This window comes from Rhizoctonia solani, chromosome 2 (assembly GCF_016906535.1).
Source record: "Rhizoctonia solani chromosome 2, complete sequence".
Taxonomy (NCBI): Eukaryota; Fungi; Basidiomycota; class Agaricomycetes; order Cantharellales; family Ceratobasidiaceae; genus Rhizoctonia; species Rhizoctonia solani.
The window spans coordinates 691,407-711,811 of NC_057371.1; the positions used below are offsets into that span (position 1 = coordinate 691,407).

The 20,405-nt window shown below is 46.8% G+C and overlaps 8 protein-coding genes and 1 non-coding gene across 9 annotated transcripts; 4 read left to right on the forward strand and 5 right to left on the reverse strand.

The window, feature by feature from the left end:
* Window positions 1–2,719: 2,719 nt before the first annotated feature.
* Window positions 2,720–4,075, forward strand: RhiXN_04820 (Lipase (class 3); the record flags this gene model as incomplete). The annotated part of the gene is made up of 8 exons (XM_043324636.1): window positions 2,720–2,945; window positions 3,013–3,087; window positions 3,138–3,207; window positions 3,265–3,556; window positions 3,623–3,661; window positions 3,713–3,770; window positions 3,828–3,899; window positions 3,951–4,075. 8 exons carry the CDS (start codon window positions 2,720–2,722, stop codon window positions 4,073–4,075), a joined length of 957 nt encoding a protein of 318 aa, XP_043177055.1.
* Window positions 4,076–4,648: 573 nt separating this feature from the next.
* Window positions 4,649–7,564, reverse strand: RhiXN_04821 (NmrA-like family domain-containing protein 1; the record flags this gene model as incomplete). The annotated part of the gene is made up of 12 exons (XM_043324637.1): window positions 4,649–4,844; window positions 4,906–5,069; window positions 5,137–5,178; window positions 5,238–5,349; window positions 5,408–5,568; window positions 5,629–5,808; window positions 6,468–6,709; window positions 6,766–6,981; window positions 7,036–7,110; window positions 7,157–7,241; window positions 7,296–7,336; window positions 7,384–7,564. 12 exons carry the CDS (start codon window positions 7,562–7,564, stop codon window positions 4,649–4,651), a joined length of 1,695 nt encoding a protein of 564 aa, XP_043177056.1.
* A 96-nt stretch (window positions 7,565–7,660) lies between these two features.
* Window positions 7,661–9,380, reverse strand: RhiXN_04822 (F-box-like protein; the record flags this gene model as incomplete). Its single annotated transcript, XM_043324638.1, has 4 exons — window positions 7,661–8,888; window positions 8,943–9,065; window positions 9,117–9,277; window positions 9,351–9,380. The coding sequence occupies 4 exons, from the start codon at window positions 9,378–9,380 to the stop codon at window positions 7,661–7,663; spliced, it is 1,542 nt and encodes a 513-aa protein (XP_043177057.1).
* Window positions 9,381–9,788: 408 nt separating this feature from the next.
* RhiXN_04823 (C2H2 zinc finger) lies at window positions 9,789–10,795 on the reverse strand (the record flags this gene model as incomplete). Its single annotated transcript, XM_043324639.1, has 3 exons — window positions 9,789–10,298; window positions 10,360–10,419; window positions 10,475–10,795. 3 exons carry the CDS (start codon window positions 10,793–10,795, stop codon window positions 9,789–9,791), a joined length of 891 nt encoding a protein of 296 aa, XP_043177058.1.
* A 384-nt stretch (window positions 10,796–11,179) lies between these two features.
* On the forward strand, window positions 11,180–11,267 carry RhiXN_12358. The gene has a single exon. It is a non-coding gene; the product is annotated as a tRNA-Ile (tRNA).
* Window positions 11,268–11,469: 202 nt separating this feature from the next.
* Window positions 11,470–12,007, forward strand: RhiXN_04824 (uncharacterized protein; the record flags this gene model as incomplete). The annotated part of the gene is made up of 5 exons (XM_043324640.1): window positions 11,470–11,551; window positions 11,603–11,722; window positions 11,780–11,805; window positions 11,862–11,876; window positions 11,939–12,007. The coding sequence occupies 5 exons, from the start codon at window positions 11,470–11,472 to the stop codon at window positions 12,005–12,007; spliced, it is 312 nt and encodes a 103-aa protein (XP_043177059.1).
* Window positions 12,008–12,296: 289 nt separating this feature from the next.
* On the forward strand, window positions 12,297–13,035 carry RhiXN_04825 (uncharacterized protein; the record flags this gene model as incomplete). The annotated part of the gene is made up of 4 exons (XM_043324641.1): window positions 12,297–12,486; window positions 12,539–12,705; window positions 12,771–12,844; window positions 12,897–13,035. The coding sequence occupies 4 exons, from the start codon at window positions 12,297–12,299 to the stop codon at window positions 13,033–13,035; spliced, it is 570 nt and encodes a 189-aa protein (XP_043177060.1).
* Window positions 13,036–13,515: 480 nt separating this feature from the next.
* Window positions 13,516–15,707, reverse strand: RhiXN_04826 (cytochrome P450 family protein; the record flags this gene model as incomplete). Its single annotated transcript, XM_043324642.1, has 11 exons — window positions 13,516–13,597; window positions 13,655–13,822; window positions 13,885–14,007; window positions 14,064–14,265; window positions 14,343–14,487; window positions 14,551–14,735; window positions 14,817–14,965; window positions 15,023–15,211; window positions 15,266–15,398; window positions 15,451–15,502; window positions 15,555–15,707. The coding sequence occupies 11 exons, from the start codon at window positions 15,705–15,707 to the stop codon at window positions 13,516–13,518; spliced, it is 1,581 nt and encodes a 526-aa protein (XP_043177061.1).
* Window positions 15,708–16,851: 1,144 nt separating this feature from the next.
* Window positions 16,852–19,738, reverse strand: RhiXN_04827 (polysaccharide lyase family 8 protein; the record flags this gene model as incomplete). Its single annotated transcript, XM_043324643.1, has 10 exons — window positions 16,852–18,048; window positions 18,097–18,118; window positions 18,181–18,324; window positions 18,384–18,427; window positions 18,486–18,636; window positions 18,689–18,707; window positions 18,767–18,848; window positions 18,896–19,157; window positions 19,214–19,531; window positions 19,584–19,738. 10 exons carry the CDS (start codon window positions 19,736–19,738, stop codon window positions 16,852–16,854), a joined length of 2,394 nt encoding a protein of 797 aa, XP_043177062.1.
* Window positions 19,739–20,405: the final 667 nt, after the last annotated feature.

Genomic DNA, 20,405 nt, shown 5'->3' on the forward strand with positions numbered 1-20,405 from the left:
TTTTGGTTACGACCACATCTCGTTCAGTATTTTATGATGTCGTTCCCTGAAGTGGGCCGACGCGAACACTCGGGTTGATTCATTATACGTTGGTGAATCGCGTCTTATTCTTCTGCCGAATATGTAGCTATGCCTAACCGTAGTAGTTTGTGAGATAAAGGCTTCATAAAAACATGAATGAGTACCAGACATACCATTATGATTGGAAGAATCGAAAACACATCGGGGTTCCTCTCCGGCTTTACTCCCGGAAGAGTTCCATAAACCTCGCTTGCGCAAGCCTGGCTCTAGAATCGATAGAGTCTGCGGTAGTGGGTCAATCCAGGGTTTCGCATGAATGGTTGGTAGTGGCTGCCAGGAATTGCTGACACATGTGAGTCTGGAAGATGGTAAAACTCGGTAGATCATCAAGATCGTATATGGTGCTATCCCCAGCGGTCCACGTGAAATCTGGGACCAACTTTAACTTCTATCTTGCCAATTCTGAGGCTTCATATTGACGAAAGACATATGTACGCCCTATCTGGATAACCTGGAGGAGATCGAACATCATTTGTGTAGCCCAAAATGCATCCACGCAACTGGCTCAAAGCATATTAGATTGCTTGCAAATTAAAACACTCACACGCATTTAGGATAAATGGCAACGTGTTGCTTTCAACATTCCAATCCAAGGATATTGCCCTTGTGAAATTATCATTCACATCGTCTGAGGCTTTGGGATTTTCTAAAACACTGCCTTCGGTGGCATGTTTATCTAGCTTTGACTCGATAGGAGAACATGCTAGATTTGTTTTATTAGTTTTATGGGAAGGCACAGTCAGGGAATCGTGATCTTCGTCCTGTTTCGCAAGGCTAGGCAAGGCATCAAAAAGACTTGCTTGACCGGGTGTCATTGAGTAGAGTTTTCGGTTATGGGAGTTTGTTTCCGCCAGTTCCTGGATGCTGCTTGGATGTTGCGTGTTGTATATGCTGAGTGAGGATGGCCTCCAAGGCCCTCTCATCGAATCCTATGCTCAGAGCAATAATAGATCTCTCTAAAAATGAATTTAATAAGGGTAGAAACACGATTATAGAGAAGATAGAGTACAGTATGATTGAAGCCTATCTGGATCTATAGAGATAGATAAACAATACTGTGGGTCAACACCCAATTCTTAAACCACATTGTTTAGTGGAGACAACAGGTATTTTGTGGTCACTATCGCATTGCTGCTCATCCCGATTGATCTGATATGCGTATTCAAGGGCGTAGTAAAGCTGTGGGTATTTGTGTTTGGTGTCCGGTAGACGTGAATTACGTGCCTTGATGTCCTATAACGACCGAGTTTCCAGATGGCCACCAGTCAACGCACCCTGGAACAAACGTATTGTGTAAATAGGTCTGAAGGTTGGGCAGAGATAATTGCGACAGAATTACTTACAATAATGAACCAGATTCCGGTCTCCTCCACTCGCATAGACGATAAAGTCTTTTACTGGTTATAATTGACAGAACTATGCAATTGCTTGACATATAAGACGAGGTCGATTCGACCGGCTGATCCGAACCCACTACAATGGGCTTTGCCGTAGCCGGTCCTGTGAGTGCTTGTGTTGAAAGAGATATAAATATCGTAAATAAGAGTTTTGGATACATGGTTGAAGGAAGCGATGGGGTTCAAGAGGGTGAATGAATGTTCGCACCGATGAAAGCCACGATAGGGGTGCCCCGGGCTGAGAGGTGTAGTTTTGTATGCGTGAAAGAGGTCATATAATGAGACGCCCACGATGCCGAGAGATGGCAATATGTTCGATGGACCTCGGAAATTGGCGCATGACCAACACAAGCCTATCTCAGCACGGGAGCGGTAATCCCTAGGCCAATTCTTATTGTGGCGATAGATCACATGTCGGCAGTTACATACCGAGCTTCAAAACATGCCAAAAATAGTCGCCAATGACTAGATGGGTTTTACCCGTAACTATTGGGTCCTTTCTCGGGTTCCCGAGCTATTTAGTGGATGAAAACGAAGTAGTCGGAACAGCGACTCGAAAAGATCTTGTTACAGTTTTGTTATGGTGGTTCATATCGGAAGCTCTCGCTAACAACCGACGACCCAAAAAGCCAAAAACGCCTACTCAATTAAGCCCGTTCGGTCCCTAACACTCACGCAATTCTTCTGATCGCAAGAATTCTCAACGAGCACGTGCGCCGAGATAACCATCAAATGCATTGTAGGAATGGTGTTCTCTGCATGTCCCATGTCCGAATAAATGTTTTCGTTGGTCGTGTCTCGAGTTTGCCAAGGCCTGATACTGTCCGCGTGTGGACAATCATGAGAGGGTTTGATGATACCGACCGACGCCGTTCGGATGTTCAGTACACCTGACGAAAGGGGTTTAGCTGACTGGCCCGTAATAAAGGTGCTCCGGTTTAGTAAAGATAGTTATGATAGCTCCATAGCCCGGGAGTTGAGTACAAGGTTTATAATATGGTAGTCGACTGATGTTCTTTGTGTTCACGGTCGGCGACCGAGAGGGCTGATGATAGTTAGAATTGACAGGCGCTCGACTCTATCATGATCAAGGGGATGGCAACCCGCTCATTTGCATTGAGCTACTATACCACAAATGTTGCGAAATATAGATGAGGCAATCACAAAGTTGGAGTCTATATAACCCTATTCGATTTATGTATAGCATTTAACACACGCACCCACACGCCGCTCTCTTAGCCATGCTGTTTCTCTTGCCAGCCTTCGTTCTAGCTCTTCCTCTCAGGGCCATTGCTGCACCTACCAACACTACTGCTCCTCCCGGATCTTTGACTGAAGATGCAAAGCAGCTGACGGTCGGATCAGTTACTCCCCTTAATTCGGCGAAAGTTGAAAGTTCTATCCCGTATGGATTGTTCGCAGCCGCTGCATACTGTAGTCCGGAATCACGGGTCAGTTGGCAGTGCAGTAAGTGGCTTATATTTGTCTAGTATTAAGAGGTTAGACTCTATTCATTGATCAATTATTTTCCCAGAGTCATGTCAGGCCGACTCCATTAAAGATTTCCAGGTGTACAAAAGCGGGGGCGATGGAGGCCGGGTTCAGTACTGTAGGTCATGCCTGATATAACGAAACATGTGTTCACTTACGCTTATATAGGGTATGTAGGCTGGTGGCCATCTCAGAACTCAGTTGTTGTTGGACGTCAAGGAACGGACCTTACCAAGATGTATGCGGTTTCAGCTTTCAGCTATTGCGTCAACTGACCTACCTGCTTTGTTCCCAGAGAAGCAATTATTACAGATGTCACACTCCTCCCTGTTGAGCTCTCAAGCACCCAATTCCCTGGCCGCCCGATTTTAGCCAAAGCTCATGTTGGCTTCTTAGCGTCACACACGCGTTCGGCTGTTGATATCCTGAGCGCTGTCAAGGGTGTGTTGGCTCAGAGGAACGCCACAAAGATACTGGTAATTGGACACTCACTGGGCGCTGCGCTGGCAACCCTAGATGGTCTATACTTGCAAACCCAGCTCGGAAGCGCAGTAAATGTTACCGTAAAAGGATTTGGAGGACCTAGGGTATGTCAGAAGTTTAGCACTAACCTCGGGAATTAAAGGATCAGATGATGAGTGATTTATTGTTAGGTGGGAAACGATGTATTTGCCGATTTCGTCAACGAAAAGGTGCGTTCGATTGTACTCTATTTCGGTAGCAATAATTCAGCTGGGCTTTAGATTTCAAGCATCACCCGTATTACTAATAAGAAGGATATTGTTCCAGTGTTGCCCCCAGGTAAGCCGTCTGTTCAAGAGTCAGATGTTATCACGACTGAATGCTTTTGCACCATAGTGTCACTTGGCTTCAGGCACACAACTGGCGAAGAACATATTAACGCCGATGGGGTATGGAACAGCTGTGCGGGTAAGTTTGGAAAAATCAATCCAACGATTCGATATCTAATGAGAGATTCAGGACAAGATAACCTGAGTCCAGATTGCTCGACGGGACAAGTCCTGACTGGAGGAGTGGTACTAAATGACCATCTTGGACCATATGCCGGTGGCGTAATGATAGGACAGGATATTGGTACATGCTAGATCCATTTCGTTCAGATTGGCAATGGGAAGTGTAGCTAAAGCACAAGGGGTTGTCTTATGCGATCCGTTTTCCCCTAGCGCTCTAGGGATAGGGTGTGAGTTGAGACATTCGAGAACCGCATTACTCATCAGATTCACTACTGTGAGTGTTTCTGCATAAAATGGATTCTACCAATAGATGCGCATGTAGTTTTGCTGGTACGTCTCGCAAGCAGGATAACTCGGGAACCGGTGCCTACGCTGTATATTCAAAGTCCGAAGGTGTAAAAGCTGAATTACTTTGGGTTGAAGATAACTATACATGTTGTGTAGTTTAAATTTAATAGAGCGGCCAAGGTTGAGAAGATATAACTATGGTGTCGTCGCGCATTACAATTGGCGTGCAAGAGTTTCGGGGGGGGGGGTCGCTCCTGCTGACGTGATGAAAGACAGGGAGAAAGAACGCTTGCCTTACCACACCGGCTTGAAAATAAAACAAGCACAAGAGACCCGGAGCACGGGACTCCTGAACAGCAAATTTATAATCGCAAGATAAAACACTTAAGTATCAAAACGGGGCTCAGACAAGTTCCATCAGGCCTTTCCAGTAAGTAATCCCCATACTGTTATTTGATGCTCATTCACTTTGTCTGGAGTCATTTGACTAAACCTTTGAGCCCACTCCTCAAAGGTCGTCAGTTTCATATGGCCCGCGGCCTTTTGGATATTTGCATTGTACCCCTCGAGATCTGTTTTTCTTAGGTCGTCGGCTTGGACAAAGCCTTCGATTCTACCGAGTGCACAATCAGCCTTATTATTCTACGTATCCAAGGAGAGAAAGGGCTACGCACACGCTTCTGACATCATGGTTTAGCCAGTAGACGGCGGTCATGACGAACCTAGGCACGCTCGGTATATCATACCCAGTCGCTTGAATAAAAACTTGATTTAATTCTTCTGCTTTGAGACCCTCTATGGCAACGTTAATGGTCTCCCGATTGAATTCCAAAGGATTCTGTGTGATGCATAATTCAGAGTTATCAATTGCTTCAAACAAGTATATTGCCGGGCTCGGTACGTACATCAAAAATAAGCCGACTGAATCGCCCAACGTCATCAACAGCCTATAACACAACACACTTAGCAATTGGCTCCCAATGTCTTGTAATAAGGGGTAGTTTACAGTAAGCTGAAGTTTGACCTCTGGTGACATACAATACTGAATTGCTGCGTTGGTGAATCTACCAGCAATCGAGGTGTTGAAGTTCTCCATCAGAAACCCGATACGAACGATACTGTGCGCAGCTATCACTCAGAATTATATCCTCGGGAAGAAGCGATAATAAAACGTACGTCCATGGTATATCCAAGGAAGATACATGCTTTTCGATTGACATCTTGGCATAGTGATCTGTCCCAGGTATGGGCGGTTTATCCTCAGGGAAGGAGGCCATCACTGCAGACGAGAATATATACGATTGGACTCGGAACTCCCAAGCAACAGTCGCGATATTCTTGTTTCAATCACGGTAACTACTCCTCTGTGTGTGTGACGCAGATGGTTATGAGCTCACCTTGCCCTGCCTTTCCTCGCCCTCTGTATTTACGCCCAGCCCTGGAAACTCCAAGGCAACAAATACACCCCATATAGCATACGAAGGATCGGACCTTGCGTCCTCGAAAACTTTTCGCAGTTGTTGGATATCGTTTAGATCACCTGTTACTAGCTTTACGTTTCTTATGGGTTTCAGTTTCTAGCCTTTTGAGAATCGGGATTCCGTGTCAATGCTAGACACAAATAGTCTCCGGAATCAGATAGTGCTGCAATGACGCTACTGCCTTGCTGGCCCGTGGCACCGACAACCAAGACAACTTTCATTCCTGGTGTATAACAAGTTGGACGAGAGGGTCTGCGTTAGGAGGCGCGCTTCAATTCAGTAGTTGGGACAGCGCTATCTCGGATCGATCTTATGGACTTCTCAGATCTATTTACGGTGGGGTTTAGGATGGTCACGTGAGCCGAGTTTTTAAAAAAAAATCATATTTAGAGAGCTACACGCGAACGAGGCAAACCGCTCTGAAACACGTGAGCCGGACTCCTTTTCGATTCCAAGCACAAACTCCTGAAACTTTAACTTGGATTGAGTTTACATTTGGCCAGTACGACCCCCGCTCCATTGGCCGAGTGGTCGATTATGCGCACTCGCACTTGAAATGCACATGTATGTATAATCTGTCCAAAATATAGGCAATTAACCATTCGAATAAAAGCCTTCGTATGAGATAGGCATATAAGCAAATCTCAACAATGGTTTGCACTCGGCCTTTCGAAATCTTATTACAAGAGCGCTCAAAGTACTACGACACTCCAGATCATAGCATATTTCTCTCTACGGGGGAGTGAGGGCCCCACGAGTTTCGCCCCGGCCTCGCCGCCTTCAAGTGTAGCCATGACGTTGATCCTTCGATCACCAAAAAGCTCTATCCATAACTTTCGCCAACTTTCGGGGGAATGGCAAAACATCTCCCGATCCGGGGCGCCAATACCAGTGTATACCCCAGGCTCTGGGGCACCGTTATGCGAACCAAATATGGTTGATCCTGGCTCCATGTTAAGAAGAGCAACGCATCTCTCGGCAAGCTTCTTTTGATTTTCTAGGGCGGCGAGTATTTATCTAATTGTAAGCGATGGAATATGAAGGGGTACTCACCTTCAGAAAATAAGTGGAAAAATGCCGAGGCATGAATTATAGAGACGCGGCCCAAGAGCTCGGTCAAGGTCTTCAGATGTGGTACCTTTGGCCGTTCGGTTGGGCGGGGTGCATCAAGATCCAGCAACTGCGATGAGAAAATATCGCCCTCTAGAAACGGGACGGGGAATAGCGCTGGATCATCTTTAAACAACTTGAATCCAAGGTCCCAAAAGTCTATGCGTCCTCTCGTGAGCTTTTGCGTAGGGGTGATGGGACAATCAGACTTACCTCGACGCAAATCTGTCGCAACAATATTCTCCAAAGGATACCCATCCAACGCAGCCTTCCGAGCATCGTTCCCAACTAACACATTGTCGGTATTTCTCTCCTCTTCTGTTGACCGACTTACAACAGCATGCCATTTCCAAGAATATTGCACCGGCATGTGTACGCCCATAATCTAAGACATGCGCATATACAGGGTACCGGGTGACCTTTAATCTAGCAACAATTAAGTATGGATACGATACTCTACACATTAGTCTCACTTGGTAAACATGAAATAGCGTATACAAGGATATGGAAATATCTGTAATAAACGTACTTAGTTACAGTGATAGTCATATCAATCTTCACCTGCCTTGAATGCCTCGGCCTGGATTGAAAGGATGTGTTGCTTGATTTCAGCTGGGTCTCTGATATCAGTAGCTAGCTGGAAAAATCGCAACTCGTTGGCGTCCAGATCATACAGTGATTCATCTAGATTTGTACGTTCTAAATACTTCAAGGACGCAACATCTCCAATCGAATCACTCATAGGAGAGTCCGAATTTGCTTTGTGGTGGGCAAAGGTTCACTCTGTTACACCCTATTGTATATAACAACTTGATATAGATACGCACAGACCACTACATCACATGACAAGAGGCGCCTGGCCTGCTGAGCCGATTTCATGCACCCGTACTCCTCCGCATCGAGCCCGAGCCAACCGCTGTAAATCAAAGGCACAATAGTTCTCACATAATTCGAGCCACATGTCGGTTAGTTTCCGTGCTACGCGAGGCAATGAAAGTGTTCGAATGATGGCTGCTGTAACGATACACCCTCCAAGCATGAGTCGCTCAAGGTCGGGCATGCGACCAATAATCTCGCAAACGAGATCGGCCTGATATGCTCCTCCCTGAATCGCGAGGCTCCGTACTCGGCTCAAAGACTTGGCCGGCTCTTGTTCGGGGCATGTAGATGTGGATGGGAATAACGCACGGAACACTTCGCATTGGTCGTCGGGATCGAATTCAAGCTCCAGGGTTTCAAGAGCTGGCATAGACGTATGTGACAAGAGCATAGCAATCAACCCGGGATCAACCAGTCGGAGGTGCAAATACTTGAGTTGCGGGAGTGTGACGACGGGAAAGGACAAGCTTTCGTCCTCGACGCAAAAGTCACATTGGTCGAGACTAAGCTCCTCAAGCGTGGGGCCATTGCGCATAAGAGTTTCTGTGAGCTGTTCCCAAACAATCATTGTTTCTTCCGTACACATGGACGCAAGTCGCAACGTTGTGAGGTGTGAAAACGCATTGTCGTACCAGGGAAAGTTGACAGCTTGAAGTTTGAGAACTTGAAGCTTTTCTCCACTACCGCAGCCGATTACCCCGAATGAGTTGGCGATATCAGGTGCTAGAGCAGGTGCAAAGATTTGCATGCCAGAACATGGGTCATATGGGAGGCTGAGTTCAAGTGATTGGAGATTCGGCACGGCACCACATATCTGTGCGAGGGTCGTTTCGACACAATCCTGGTCGGGTAGAACCAGGTTAAGTGATCTAATTCGGCAATAATATGGCTCAAGAATGGCGAGTAATCCAGAGACGTCTCGAGGAAAGGCAATCGACTCTGCAGACGTAGAATCCAGGATAAAATCGATGCTGCATCCTCCACTGCGAAGTAGAATTTCGGGTAGGCCAGCGCCATAAACGCCCAAGCACACCGTACTCCAGAGTGTGGGTGTGTTCAAGACAACCTCACGCCAGCGCGAGCATGTCCAAGAAGCCAATAGGGGAAGATTGGGGCCTTCATCAGTCTCCCCCTCATATGATAAAATACGAATAAACAACTCTCTTGGGAGATCGTTAATTGATATACTACAAACAATATGGATCTCAGTCGATTGTTGCTTTTGATCTCGGATATCTTACCATGAACTCCGAGTATTCCCGCTTAAACTGGCTCCAGAAACCACGGCACGGGCCGTACTTGGCGTATCGACTGTATCCTCCTTGGCGCCAGCGAGAGTTTCCACCAAGGTTCCCCTAGCGACCCTATAGCGTATCGGTATACTGGTAATAATGCCAATATCGCGTTAAACTCACTGAAGTGCTACGGGCACATGTAAGGGCTGCGAGTGACTATTGGCCGATAGGACCTCAATTCCGGTGGGGCGATGCCCAACGAACTTTCCCGTCTTGAAACGAAGCAACCACTTTTTGAATCGTTTTGTTTGGGATGAGACAAGATGAGGCATTGATAGGTTCTGAGACAAAGAATCGGAGAAGAGTGAGGGGTGGTCGAGGGGTTATCCACTCTATAGAGGCCTATATACGTACGTGACGCAACGTAGCTTGTGCGCCGAGCATAACCAATGGAGCAGACAGCACGTGGGGACATCGGATTTGTAAGAAAGACCAGCCGACAATCACGGAAGTGGAACAGCTTGGTCATATCACGCCCAGATAGGAAACTTCCTCGGTAAAGGACCAGAAATATGACTAAAGTTGGGGATAAAATGTGTATTATATTGAATGATGGAATATTATATGGCTAACCTTGGTCAACTAAGGTATCATCGCACCCATTTCCTAAGCCTATCCTGAATTCGCACGCTCGGGAACCGACAGTCCGAACATGAGAATAGCTACTATCACACCACCACCACGACATGAAACCTACGCCAACGAACAGCCCTGTCAGAGAAGGGCACTATGAATGATAAAACTATCTTGCTTACCTTGACAGCCGCGTCTTTATATCAATCAATCCGAAGCTCATGACTCTTCTTTCTTCGAGCTGCGTCCCCAAGCAACGCGGCTTGTTCCTCTTGTGGTGCCTCGCACAAACCCAGCCCTCCGCACGCCACGACCAAACCGGATGCTGGTGGGAACAAGGCTCAGGCTCTTCATAGATGAAGCTAGGTCATCCAAATCCTCGCGAGGTTGCGATAGTGGGACAGAAGGTGTTCGTGATGGCCCAGCTTCCGCCGCTAGGGGGGTGGCCGGCTGATCAACAGTGTTATGTAGCGCCGAACTGCTCTTTGTGTCGTCATCACCGTCACTATCGCTCTCTTCCTTTCCAGCACCTTGATTCTCTGCCCTAGGCTTCCATGGCTTGCGAATTAGAGTAGCACCCTCCCCATAGCGTGCCAATAAGCCACCGACGCCATGTTTGGTCACCGCAAAGAAAAAGAGCTTGGGATATCCATGGGCATCGATCAAATGCAGCCTTCTCCCCTTTGGAGTACGGAATTTTTTAGGACACGACTCAAGAAAGCAAGCAAACTGTGTGAGGAATGGCGTGTGGTAAGTAGATAATTGGATAAGTAGTAGAAAGCGCGCCCACGGTACTTTCGCCTCGTTCGTTCTTTATTCTTGCTAACTCATCGTGGTACTCTGTCTGGTGCTATACGAAGCTCGCTAAGGCTCGTAAATTATACTGAGAAACGAAGAACACTTACCAACTCGAGCATCCGGGCATCCGGAAATATCTTGGCTCCCCCAGGTTCGTTACGACAATTTCCCTCTTTACAGATATGAGTATGGTACTTCTTATAATGCTCTTCTAGTTCCCTTAGAGATCCTAATGAGGTTGGATGTCGAGGAGGCGCACAAGTAGGAGGCAAAGAACAAACAAGATATCTAGGTGGATTGCTATCCGAAGTTCGGGGAAGTTTTCCATCTGGATCAATAGATTCTAATCCACGGGCTTTTGTTTGAGGCTCAATCCGGCCATGTTCGTTGGAAGAAGAAGTGGAATGTCGGCGTCGTTTACCGGACATGGTGGCCGAGCCCAACATGAATGCCTGTTCCAAATAAGCTTCACATCACGAATTTCAAATTTGACTCACAATCCGTAACACCCATCTTATCAGATATATGTGCGCTCATAACAGTATTTTGCGCATATATACGAGTAACTTTACATAAGTTGATCTATTGGAACACAATTCCACTGCAAAATTCTAATGAAACGTTGGGTACAATGCACGACTATGGCATCAAGATACATGTGACCTTCCCAGCACATGACAGGTATACTGGCTATACAGACGCCCCAGGACACAACTTACGGAAATCACAGTAGTCTTTGTTCGAGAACTCAAAGGGAAAATGTGAAGCATAATATGCTGTGCAATAATACACATTACTTGACAACATTCATCGGTTGGCTAGCTCAGTTGGTTAGAGCGTCGAGCTAATAGCGCAATACGTGTAACTCGAAGGTCGTGGGTTCGACCCCCCCGCTGACCATGTTTTTGCCGGGTGCTTTACCGCTCGGGCTTATTTGATGGAACTCTCTTTTGTGGACGGGAGATCAGTGCCATCGTCATACTTGTAGGCGCCCGTCCAGGCTCGTCCAGTGGCGTGACGTCATACTCACGTTACTCGAGCTTATAATCTCTCCAGTGTTATCACCATTCCGATAATTCATCCTCCACATCCCACTGCTGTTATGTCTAATCAGCCCGCTCTGCCATCTGAGATCGTCCAACCTGCCCATCAGGGAACTGAGGGAGTTGTCGCAGATCAACAAGGTACTTGATATTTGGAATTCCGAGAGTCAATTATCTGACCTTTGTGATCAGCCGCGACCCAACCAGGAAGTGGTTCTGCGGTCCCCAATGACTTGGAACACTCTGCTAATGCGCACGCTGACCAGCGCCTCCACGAAGAAGAGAAACTACCTTTCAAGGAGCAGGTGAAAGGTGCGTTCTCCTGTGGGGAGATAATGTTCAATAATTCATTTACCTTGAATTAAATAGCTTACGCAAAGATCCATCGAGGGAATGTGAGTGAAGTCCAGGCCGGATATTATTAGATTCGCTAACTTTTTTTTGTAAACAGTTGTTACCCGGTCATGTAAGTCTTTGTATCCACGCCCAACCCATCGGTCCGAACCTGAATGTGATTTGTCTGTTCAGAAAGAAGAAAAGGAAGTTGGCCAGAAAATCCTTGCGGGCGAAATCGACCCCCCTCCTCCAGCCCATTGATACCCCCTGTTTTCGGATCGTTTTTCTGATACCACCTGCATTATGTACCAGTACTATAATGCCACTCGCACATAAACCTGTGTACCCTAATTTGAATTAGTGGCTTGAATGGGCGAGAAGCCGTGATCGAAGGGTGGACCTGAAACGTCCGGAAGCGGGCGTAGTCCGCCGACTTCGAATTATAAAAAGAGCACGGACGTTGAGCCAACACCGTCTTTTCACTCACCCCACTTTAGTTGCTTGTTGACTTGGTCTCTCCCTCTCGTTACCAACTACATTCTTTTCAAACATGATTTTCTCGCGTTTCTTGCTTGTCGCTGTTGCTGCCGTCGGTGTTGTCGCTCACTCCCGCTCCGGCCATGCCCATAAAATCGGCATGGTTCGGGTTCCTGCAAAGGTTGACGTTGCTCCCCGGACTTACTCTGCATCCCCCTACAAAGACACCATTGCCAAGCTCAATGAATACCAAGAGCAAACGAGTGGGTACTGTTGAGCCATAGCATTCAATTAAGCTCTAATTTTGACAAACAGCCGATGCCATGGCTGGCCCGGTGTCCGAACGGGAGGCCAAGTTGATAGAGATCACAGCAGGGGTGCTTGATTGTGTCAAAACTTACAATTCAGACTTCAAGTCCAAGTTCTTGCTGTTGGACCTTGGCAATATTGCAAAAGGAGGCGAGATATCAACTGTTGGTAGCGTGAGTTTGGGCCGCAACATGAGTCCACTGCACTTCCTTGCTCACGTCACGTCCTGTCTCAACAGAAAATGTATCATATTCTCCGTAGCTGCAAGGGAACTCGCAGTCAGCAACTGACTGATAATATCCATGCTATCAAGTCCGTTCCTTCACTTCTGACCATCTAAGAGACAACTAACCCTATATTTTAGCGTCGAGGTCGACTCTATGGGAGATTTCCTAGCCCAGAAGCTGCCTCAGCCATTGTCAAATATGGTTATTCCTGCATTTGCGAAATATTCAGACAGGATGGATATGATCGAATACGCTACGAAGCCCGCCTCCTACTGATGGGTTATGAAGACCAGCGTTGTTTGATTTTTGTTATCACAGGCTTTTGTAGGGTAGCTGGTAGAGATTCCTCTCTTAGTTATTTCTAATGGACTTTTGGTTTTTGCGGATTTCGAAATCGAGTTCAACTTTCCGGCCCTTGTGGCGCAAATATAGTTACCTAGTGTGTTAAGTAGTCTCGACAGATCCAGCGAGGTAAACCGGACCAGAAGTGGCCTTTGCGCACTGTTTTCGGCTACGAACTTTCATATTCCGTATTTTGTTCAAGGTAAGCACCATCATAGGTGGCACACGATTTCAGATCACAGTTCGTTGTAATAGAGTGATATACAAATTCATTAATATTGATTTTAGTCGAATGTTTACAAACAGTTAAATTATGCCACTGCAAGCCCATAAATAGCGATTACCGTGTGCTCTATCGTAACGAATGACTTGTACGTTAAAGGGTTGGATCCGAGGGCGGTCTCAGGTACCCGCTTAATGGCGGTCTGTGCCTGCCTCTACTGTATCCAAGGCCCCAGCCCTAGGCACCACTGTGACATCAAATGGCTCTGGATGGCTAACATTCGTGTATTTAAGTATAAAATGAAAAGGAAAAGGGAACTCTACCACTGACCTAATACTTCCAGTGGTATAACGCCACATGTCCGCCTCAACATCGGGACGAGGAACGGGGATAGGCACTCCCGCCTTGGACCGGGCGTTCGAAATCGACAGAGTCGCGAGCGTGGTGCAAATTGTTGCAAAGACGTAATCATCTCCGATGATGGTACCGGGGCAGCGCCTTTTATTTCAAACTAGGATCAGTACTGAACACAAGGCGAATCATTGACAAGTCAATCTCACCTTCGACCCCATCCGAAAGCCACGTCACGAGGGTCCGGCTGTGTGCTTTCCTTCTCGCCAAGGTATCGAGTTGGGTCAAACTCGAATGGCCTCGGGTAAGTATCGGGGTTATGGAGGATGGACCTACGTGTTTATTATCAGTTTTAATGTCTATAAGCCTGTTGTATATGTGCACGTACCAAGCGTTCACTACCACAAGTGTACCTTTCGGAATCCTAACCTGGCTATATGCGCCGTGATCAAGGTCATATACGTCTTCGTTTCGGGATACATGGTACTGGCAGGGCGTGACAACGCCCCATCGCAAGCACTCTTGGTAGATGGCCCAAGTAAACGGAAGGGCGTCGCGGTCGTTGATGGTTGGAAGCCGGCGTGTGTTTACTAGGTTTTGTTTATTCAGTTAACTTGCGCCTCTGCGGCCCGCCGATGAAGAGCGGCGAAGAAGGGATAAAACTTACCATCACCAAATACCGTGCAGACTCGGTCGATTTCTTCTTGTGCCCGACGCTGAATGTCAGGATATAGAGCCATTGCAAGGAAGAACGTTTCCACGACCGAGACGGTGGTATCAGCGCCACCAGCATACAACGAGGCAGCCGCCCACTAGGAGGCAATAATAATATTAGCGCCCTTGCTCCGCGTAACCGGACTTCAACATTGACTCACTTGAATATGATCGTCATCATCAGCCTGAGCGCGAAGGCTGGCGCTAACAAACGAATATTGGTCCTCTTCGCCACACTCCTGGAGCGACTTCTTTACATCTCCAAATGGACGTTCGACCATCTCCATGAGAGCCGCGTTTCCTTCCCTTGCCACTTTGCTGGAAGTCACGGCGGGGAGGTGGCGCACTTTTTTTTAAAAAAAAAATAAAGAAAAATTATACCAGTAAGTCGTTGCCGATAAGCTGAAAATAGCGTGACATGACTCACTCCAAGTGAAGAGATCAACCAGATGAGCGCCAGGGACAGTTGCCGCTGCAAAAAGACCAAGCGCGCGCTCTGCAATACTAATGTACCTGTCAGAAGTAGAGGACACGTCGTATCCGTATCCAATCTTCATTATCACCGCGGCCGCATTACTTAAATAATTTGGAGTCAGCAAACCCTAGATGGGTAAACCAAGCGCTGGAACTTACTGTCGGATGTGTTGTACAAGGTCTTCGGGGGTCTTCATCATCCTGAGAGCAAAACGCATAGCTTCCTCTTGTTGAAGTGGACGAAACCGGGGTGCAGAGCTCCGGCCCAAGACAGACTGAAGTAGCTTGCGGTAGCGCTTTAGCCTATCACCATACTGAGAAAGAACAACAGATTTGGACCATCCCATACTATAGATTGGAAAATTCAGTTGACGCATGGGAAGCATAGAACTAACAACTCACATTTCCCCTGCCATTTGAAAAGTAGGCCGCTCGCTATAGTTGACGGAGCGTTTGTCCAGTAGATCCGATGCTATTTGCATGGAGTTCACCACGATAAGAGGTTTTCCAAGGATGCTAAGGTAAAACATATCTCCTGTAGAATCGTTATTAGCGAAGTTTGAGTATAATGGCTTGAGCTATCGTACCATATTGCTTCGACCATTTGCTGAATGTCAGCCAGTCTTCTTTAGGAGGCATCTATAATAAATGGGTTTGTATTTTAATCACCACTGAGGATACTATGGCTTACCTGGTGCACATTGCCTATGAGAGGCAGTTGCTCAGGACCTGGAGGCAAGACTCCTGCAGGTTCACTCGTAGTGCGAACGATCTTTAATAGTAAATAAGCAACTACAGATGTTGCTACCAGAATAGCGAGAGGGAATGCAGACTCTGAAATCATAGCTTGAGATATGTGTGGTGTAGGCGCATGCGCCCAGGATATTTATACCTTTCTGAATCTTGGAAATGTGACTCGTCGCTCCGACCAAACCGATGATTGTGCAACAGGCCAACATTCCACTGGATTGAAGGCTGGTCATATTGCTACATGGTGCATTAACTCCGAGTCATAATGATGGGAATTCCCGGTCCGCATACCTGCACAGGCCTGCCGCTGATTGGCGCGCCACCTTCCATCACGCTCCTCCCTTGGCGCATACACGAACGAAGGGCTGAAATATTTCCAAAGGATGCTATAATCAAGCTGTCATTGGGAGCTCATATGCTATTTGGCAAGTATGCTGCAGTTGCAATGAAAACTATCCGTTTAAACCTCCTTGGAATGCCCGATTGAGAAATCAGGACGGTGATTTAAGCGCTCAAATCATGAGTAATTTCAAACCGGCGGAAGGTTGGTAACCGAGACCATGTCCACCGTGCGGTGCAATGCACACGAAAGTGGCAGTTCGAGTAGATCGGTGTTCCTAAACCCTTAGATTTTGACGGACTGTTAAGATCCAACGATTAAACTATGTCGCGCCTTGTTGAATTATGTCGTACGGACTCAATCGATGTTGGGTTCGATGGGTTCCGTTGTGCGATCGCGCTCGAAACTCGGACCGGACTGATAGAATACTTCCTGTCAGATAGCCATTTTACACCACTGAGTGCAAGTGTCGAGGATCACTGGATAAGCTGGCGTGGGTAAGTGGGAGGTCGTATCAAAGTACTTATCATCATCGAATAGCACAGGTCAATGACTCAGCCTGATTGAGTGAATATGAAGAAATGTTCTGGCGGCTACGATGATTTGAAATGCGATATCTGCCTTATAAATTTGACTAGATTTCAGCAATGGGTTCGATGTGCCCGTCACCTGTTATAGTAGTTTTTATGCAAAGCTCTGCTTTGCGTGAAGCACTATCTCTGCCCTGGACCATGTCTAACTTGAATACTATCGAAAATCTGGGCAGGTATATTTTAAGGGACAAAACCTAAATGGAATATATTCAGGCTATGCAAGCGAGAGTTAACGGTAGAAAATATAAATAAGACCCCTTCTCACTGGACCGGAAGTCTATGGATAGGGATGCGAGTACCTAGCACTATGCCCATTTACAGTTAAACACTTTGGTTACTCCAGATCCAGCCATTCCACCATCGGGGAGCTCAAACTCCAACAATACATCATTATTTGTCGTCTCCAACTCGGAGCGGTGGTGGTGTCTGGCACCTACATAAAATTCGCCTGCCGCGTGTCCTAGCTGTCGTCGATCATTGCGCCTATGTTTATGCCGATAGCCTTTGGACAATTTCTCCAGTCGTACCTTCACAATCCCGCTCCCGTGTGCAGGATCTGCCAAATGTACCTCACAAGACTGCTCATCGACACGTTTTATCATGAGCACGACAGGCCGGTCAACATGAACCGTCAAGCCCATAGCCGAGACTGGTACTGAGCCGCCTCCTTCGGTCCAAAACGCAGCGCCCATCAAATGGCCCTTTGAGTCGATGGCTGCGCTCACGGTACCATCGTTGATAATTGTACTGGGAGTATTTTCGCTGGCCTTGGTCTTGAACTGCTCGTTCGAGCTAGTCGCAGGAAAGATGGAATATTCTATCGGCGAGTCCAAATTGCATGAATCGTGAACAATCGATGCGGCAAACATATCGGTGGTATATGCAGGCTGGGTACTTGTCCCAATTGACTTCCATTCACCAGTCTTTTCCCCTGCATTAAGCCATATTTCCGTTTCTTGTGCCTTGGGAAATACGTAGCCTGTTCCAGAATGCCATAAACTGCTCACGCCACTATGGTTTCCGCTGGTAATTTCGTTGTCGTCGATGTAGATAGGGCCCTTGTGAAGTCTCTGGTCGAGGTTGGAGTACACAGGTGCGGTGCTGTTGGACACGACGCCATTGACTAGAACATGCTGCACGTTGTCAGAGAAGAAGAGCCACGCTTTTCGGAAGCTGAATTGCTGCGTTTGGGGGTTGAGATACTTCATAGCCGCAATACCAGCATCCCCTGAACTAACACCGCCTGCATAAGGATCAATACCGAACGTTGCAGTCTTGGAGCAATTCAAGATCGTGACGTTGTAGTCTGTTGTAGAACCTGGAGCGAGGTTCCAATCAAGAGTAGCCCACATATCCTGGTACTCTGCCCCAGTAGAGTATTGGTACATGACCCCATCCGAAAGGTGAAAACCATAAGGATTTTGGGTATTGACGCACTCGGACGTCTTGGTTCGATTCGAGATAAGTTTGAGGGTGGTAATGGTGTCCTCCGTACGATGGACCTGAAGGGTTCAGCATCGGGATAAATCATATACAGCGAAAAAGCTTACCATATAATCGGAGTTCCAGAACCTATGAGACCCGAGCAACATAATTGAGACCTCAAGCCGATCATTTGAAAAGAATGTACTCACATCCTGTTACCCACAAGTGGACCTGCATTGACTGAAGTTGGTACTGGTTCCAGGTCCCTGACAAATCTTTGTATCTGAGTTTGATTCCATGCATCGCCGAGAGTTCGATAGTTAGGATCCAGAGCTCCGAGGCCTGAGCTTGGCCTAAAGGAAAAGCGTCGCATATGTGATTATTTGTGCTGTCATCTAACTATTCAACGTACTGATTATCCGCAATCGCGAAGGAAATGAACCTAGGAATAACAGTCTGCCAAATCATGCTCTATTAGCCTACCACAACCTGACTATCTTGAATTCGATCTTACATAGTCCCAAAAATGTTTCTTTCTTGAGGGATCGCTAAATACCATCCATTGTGTGCCTCCGAGAAGTAAACCCAGTACATCTCGACTGGCTTCGTCTGCTTGAAATCTCGTGTTGAGGGATTGTATCTCGAATGCTGCCATGTTCCGTGAGCTATATAGAAAAGGTTTAATCCTGGATACAGAGGTGGTACATATAAACGTACAAGACAGCTCCGTAATTGCCTTGACGGTCAGGCGTCAGCGTGGACTCATGGGCTCAAAATAGCCTTCATGCGACTTACCGTTGTATATTATCCCAATGTGCTGATGGAACGAGCCATCTGGCTTTACACCATCCACCCGATCTTCGTCATGAGTGACGAGCTAAGTTCTTCCAGTGAAAACTCCCTAGGATCTTTTAAGTGACTAACCTCTCTATGGACGCGGTCGAACACGCCGTCCAATCTCGTGATGTTTCCTGTACGGTTATTTTCCAACAGTGCACAGGCAATTGCAATTGAAGAGATCTCCAGTGTGTTTGCGCCAGCGGTATAGCTTGGCAGAATATCTCGATAAAATACTGCATCAGAGCGTGCAGTCATTTGGGTACAATTTCCTAACTCTGTAGAGGTCAGGTCATCGCGTAACAATAGACAGGCTGCTCCAGCAGGTCTGGGGACAAGGATCACGTTGCTATTCGAATTTAATTCAGCGCCCATGTGGTTTTATTGTCATGTGTATGTACTTACCTATACCAATTCGTATTCCATAGGCCTGGAGTCCCACACGGGCATAGGTCACCAGCAAGACCCCCTCCATCCAGACATGCTCCATTACCAATTGTGCTGAAGTCATTAGCAAACCAATATTCCATTGCTCGCGATATGATACCCCGCAGTTCCGAGCTTTTAGCATATTCTTCAGCTCCGGGAGCACCATAGTACGCCGCAGACATAGCAAGAATTCGAGTCCAGTGAATGCTGGCTGGCCAATTGGCACGCCGAGCATCACAACCAGTAGTGTAGTTGACGTCTTTCCATGTTCCGTCCTCCTGAATAGTAGACATACTTCAAATGATTGATTAGTGAAAGGCTTAAAACACAAGCCCTGATTGCTCACTAAGATTGAACAAGTTCGGCTGTAGCACCGGACTGGGCAACTGCAGACTCTACTCTTCGCTCGTAGAGCGTCTGAATATCCTTGTCGAGGCCATCTGTCTGCGCGTAGGCTAGTGTCGCGACAGCTACTGCTGTGAGCAGCTGAAAATAAACCATTACAGATCTCAGATCCAAACGAGGAAGAGGGAAACGAGATGAAAAACTGAGTCGGTAGGTAGAACTCCTGGTTCTTATATAGAAGAAGGTAGCAGCCGATCACCAATATTAGTTTCCATAGTCAGGGAAACTTGGGCTGCGTTGCAATAGGGTTTGAATGAACGAGCAAACTAGAACGTGTCAATGTCAGCAATCAGGTGTTGCAAACAAGCATACACTATATTCATCTGTGGAACAGATCGAGCAGAATTTGTGCGTCTTCCCAAGGAACAGGTATCATTCTCTCCGGCACCCTTTTTTTAAATGGTATGAACCAACACGTGTAGTTATTCGCTTGAATATCAATATCATTGGCGTAGAATAGCCCAAGTGAGCTGCTATAAACTACGAGAACCAGTCTTAACTGTTAAGTCTAAATAGTACCAATTGTACAGTACGTTTGTCATTTTAGTGCTACCAAAAATGCTTGGTTTTTCCTATTCTCCGCAGGCGATAATGAGTAAGACCCCGGTTCATACAATCTGACAAATAATTCGCGCGTCTTATTGGAGACCTGCAATTTGCCGCTGTGGGGCTAGCCGGGTATACGGATCACTATAATGCGATCGATAAAGAGTTCTATCCAATCGAATTTGGATCGAATATGTTATACTAGTATACATAATGT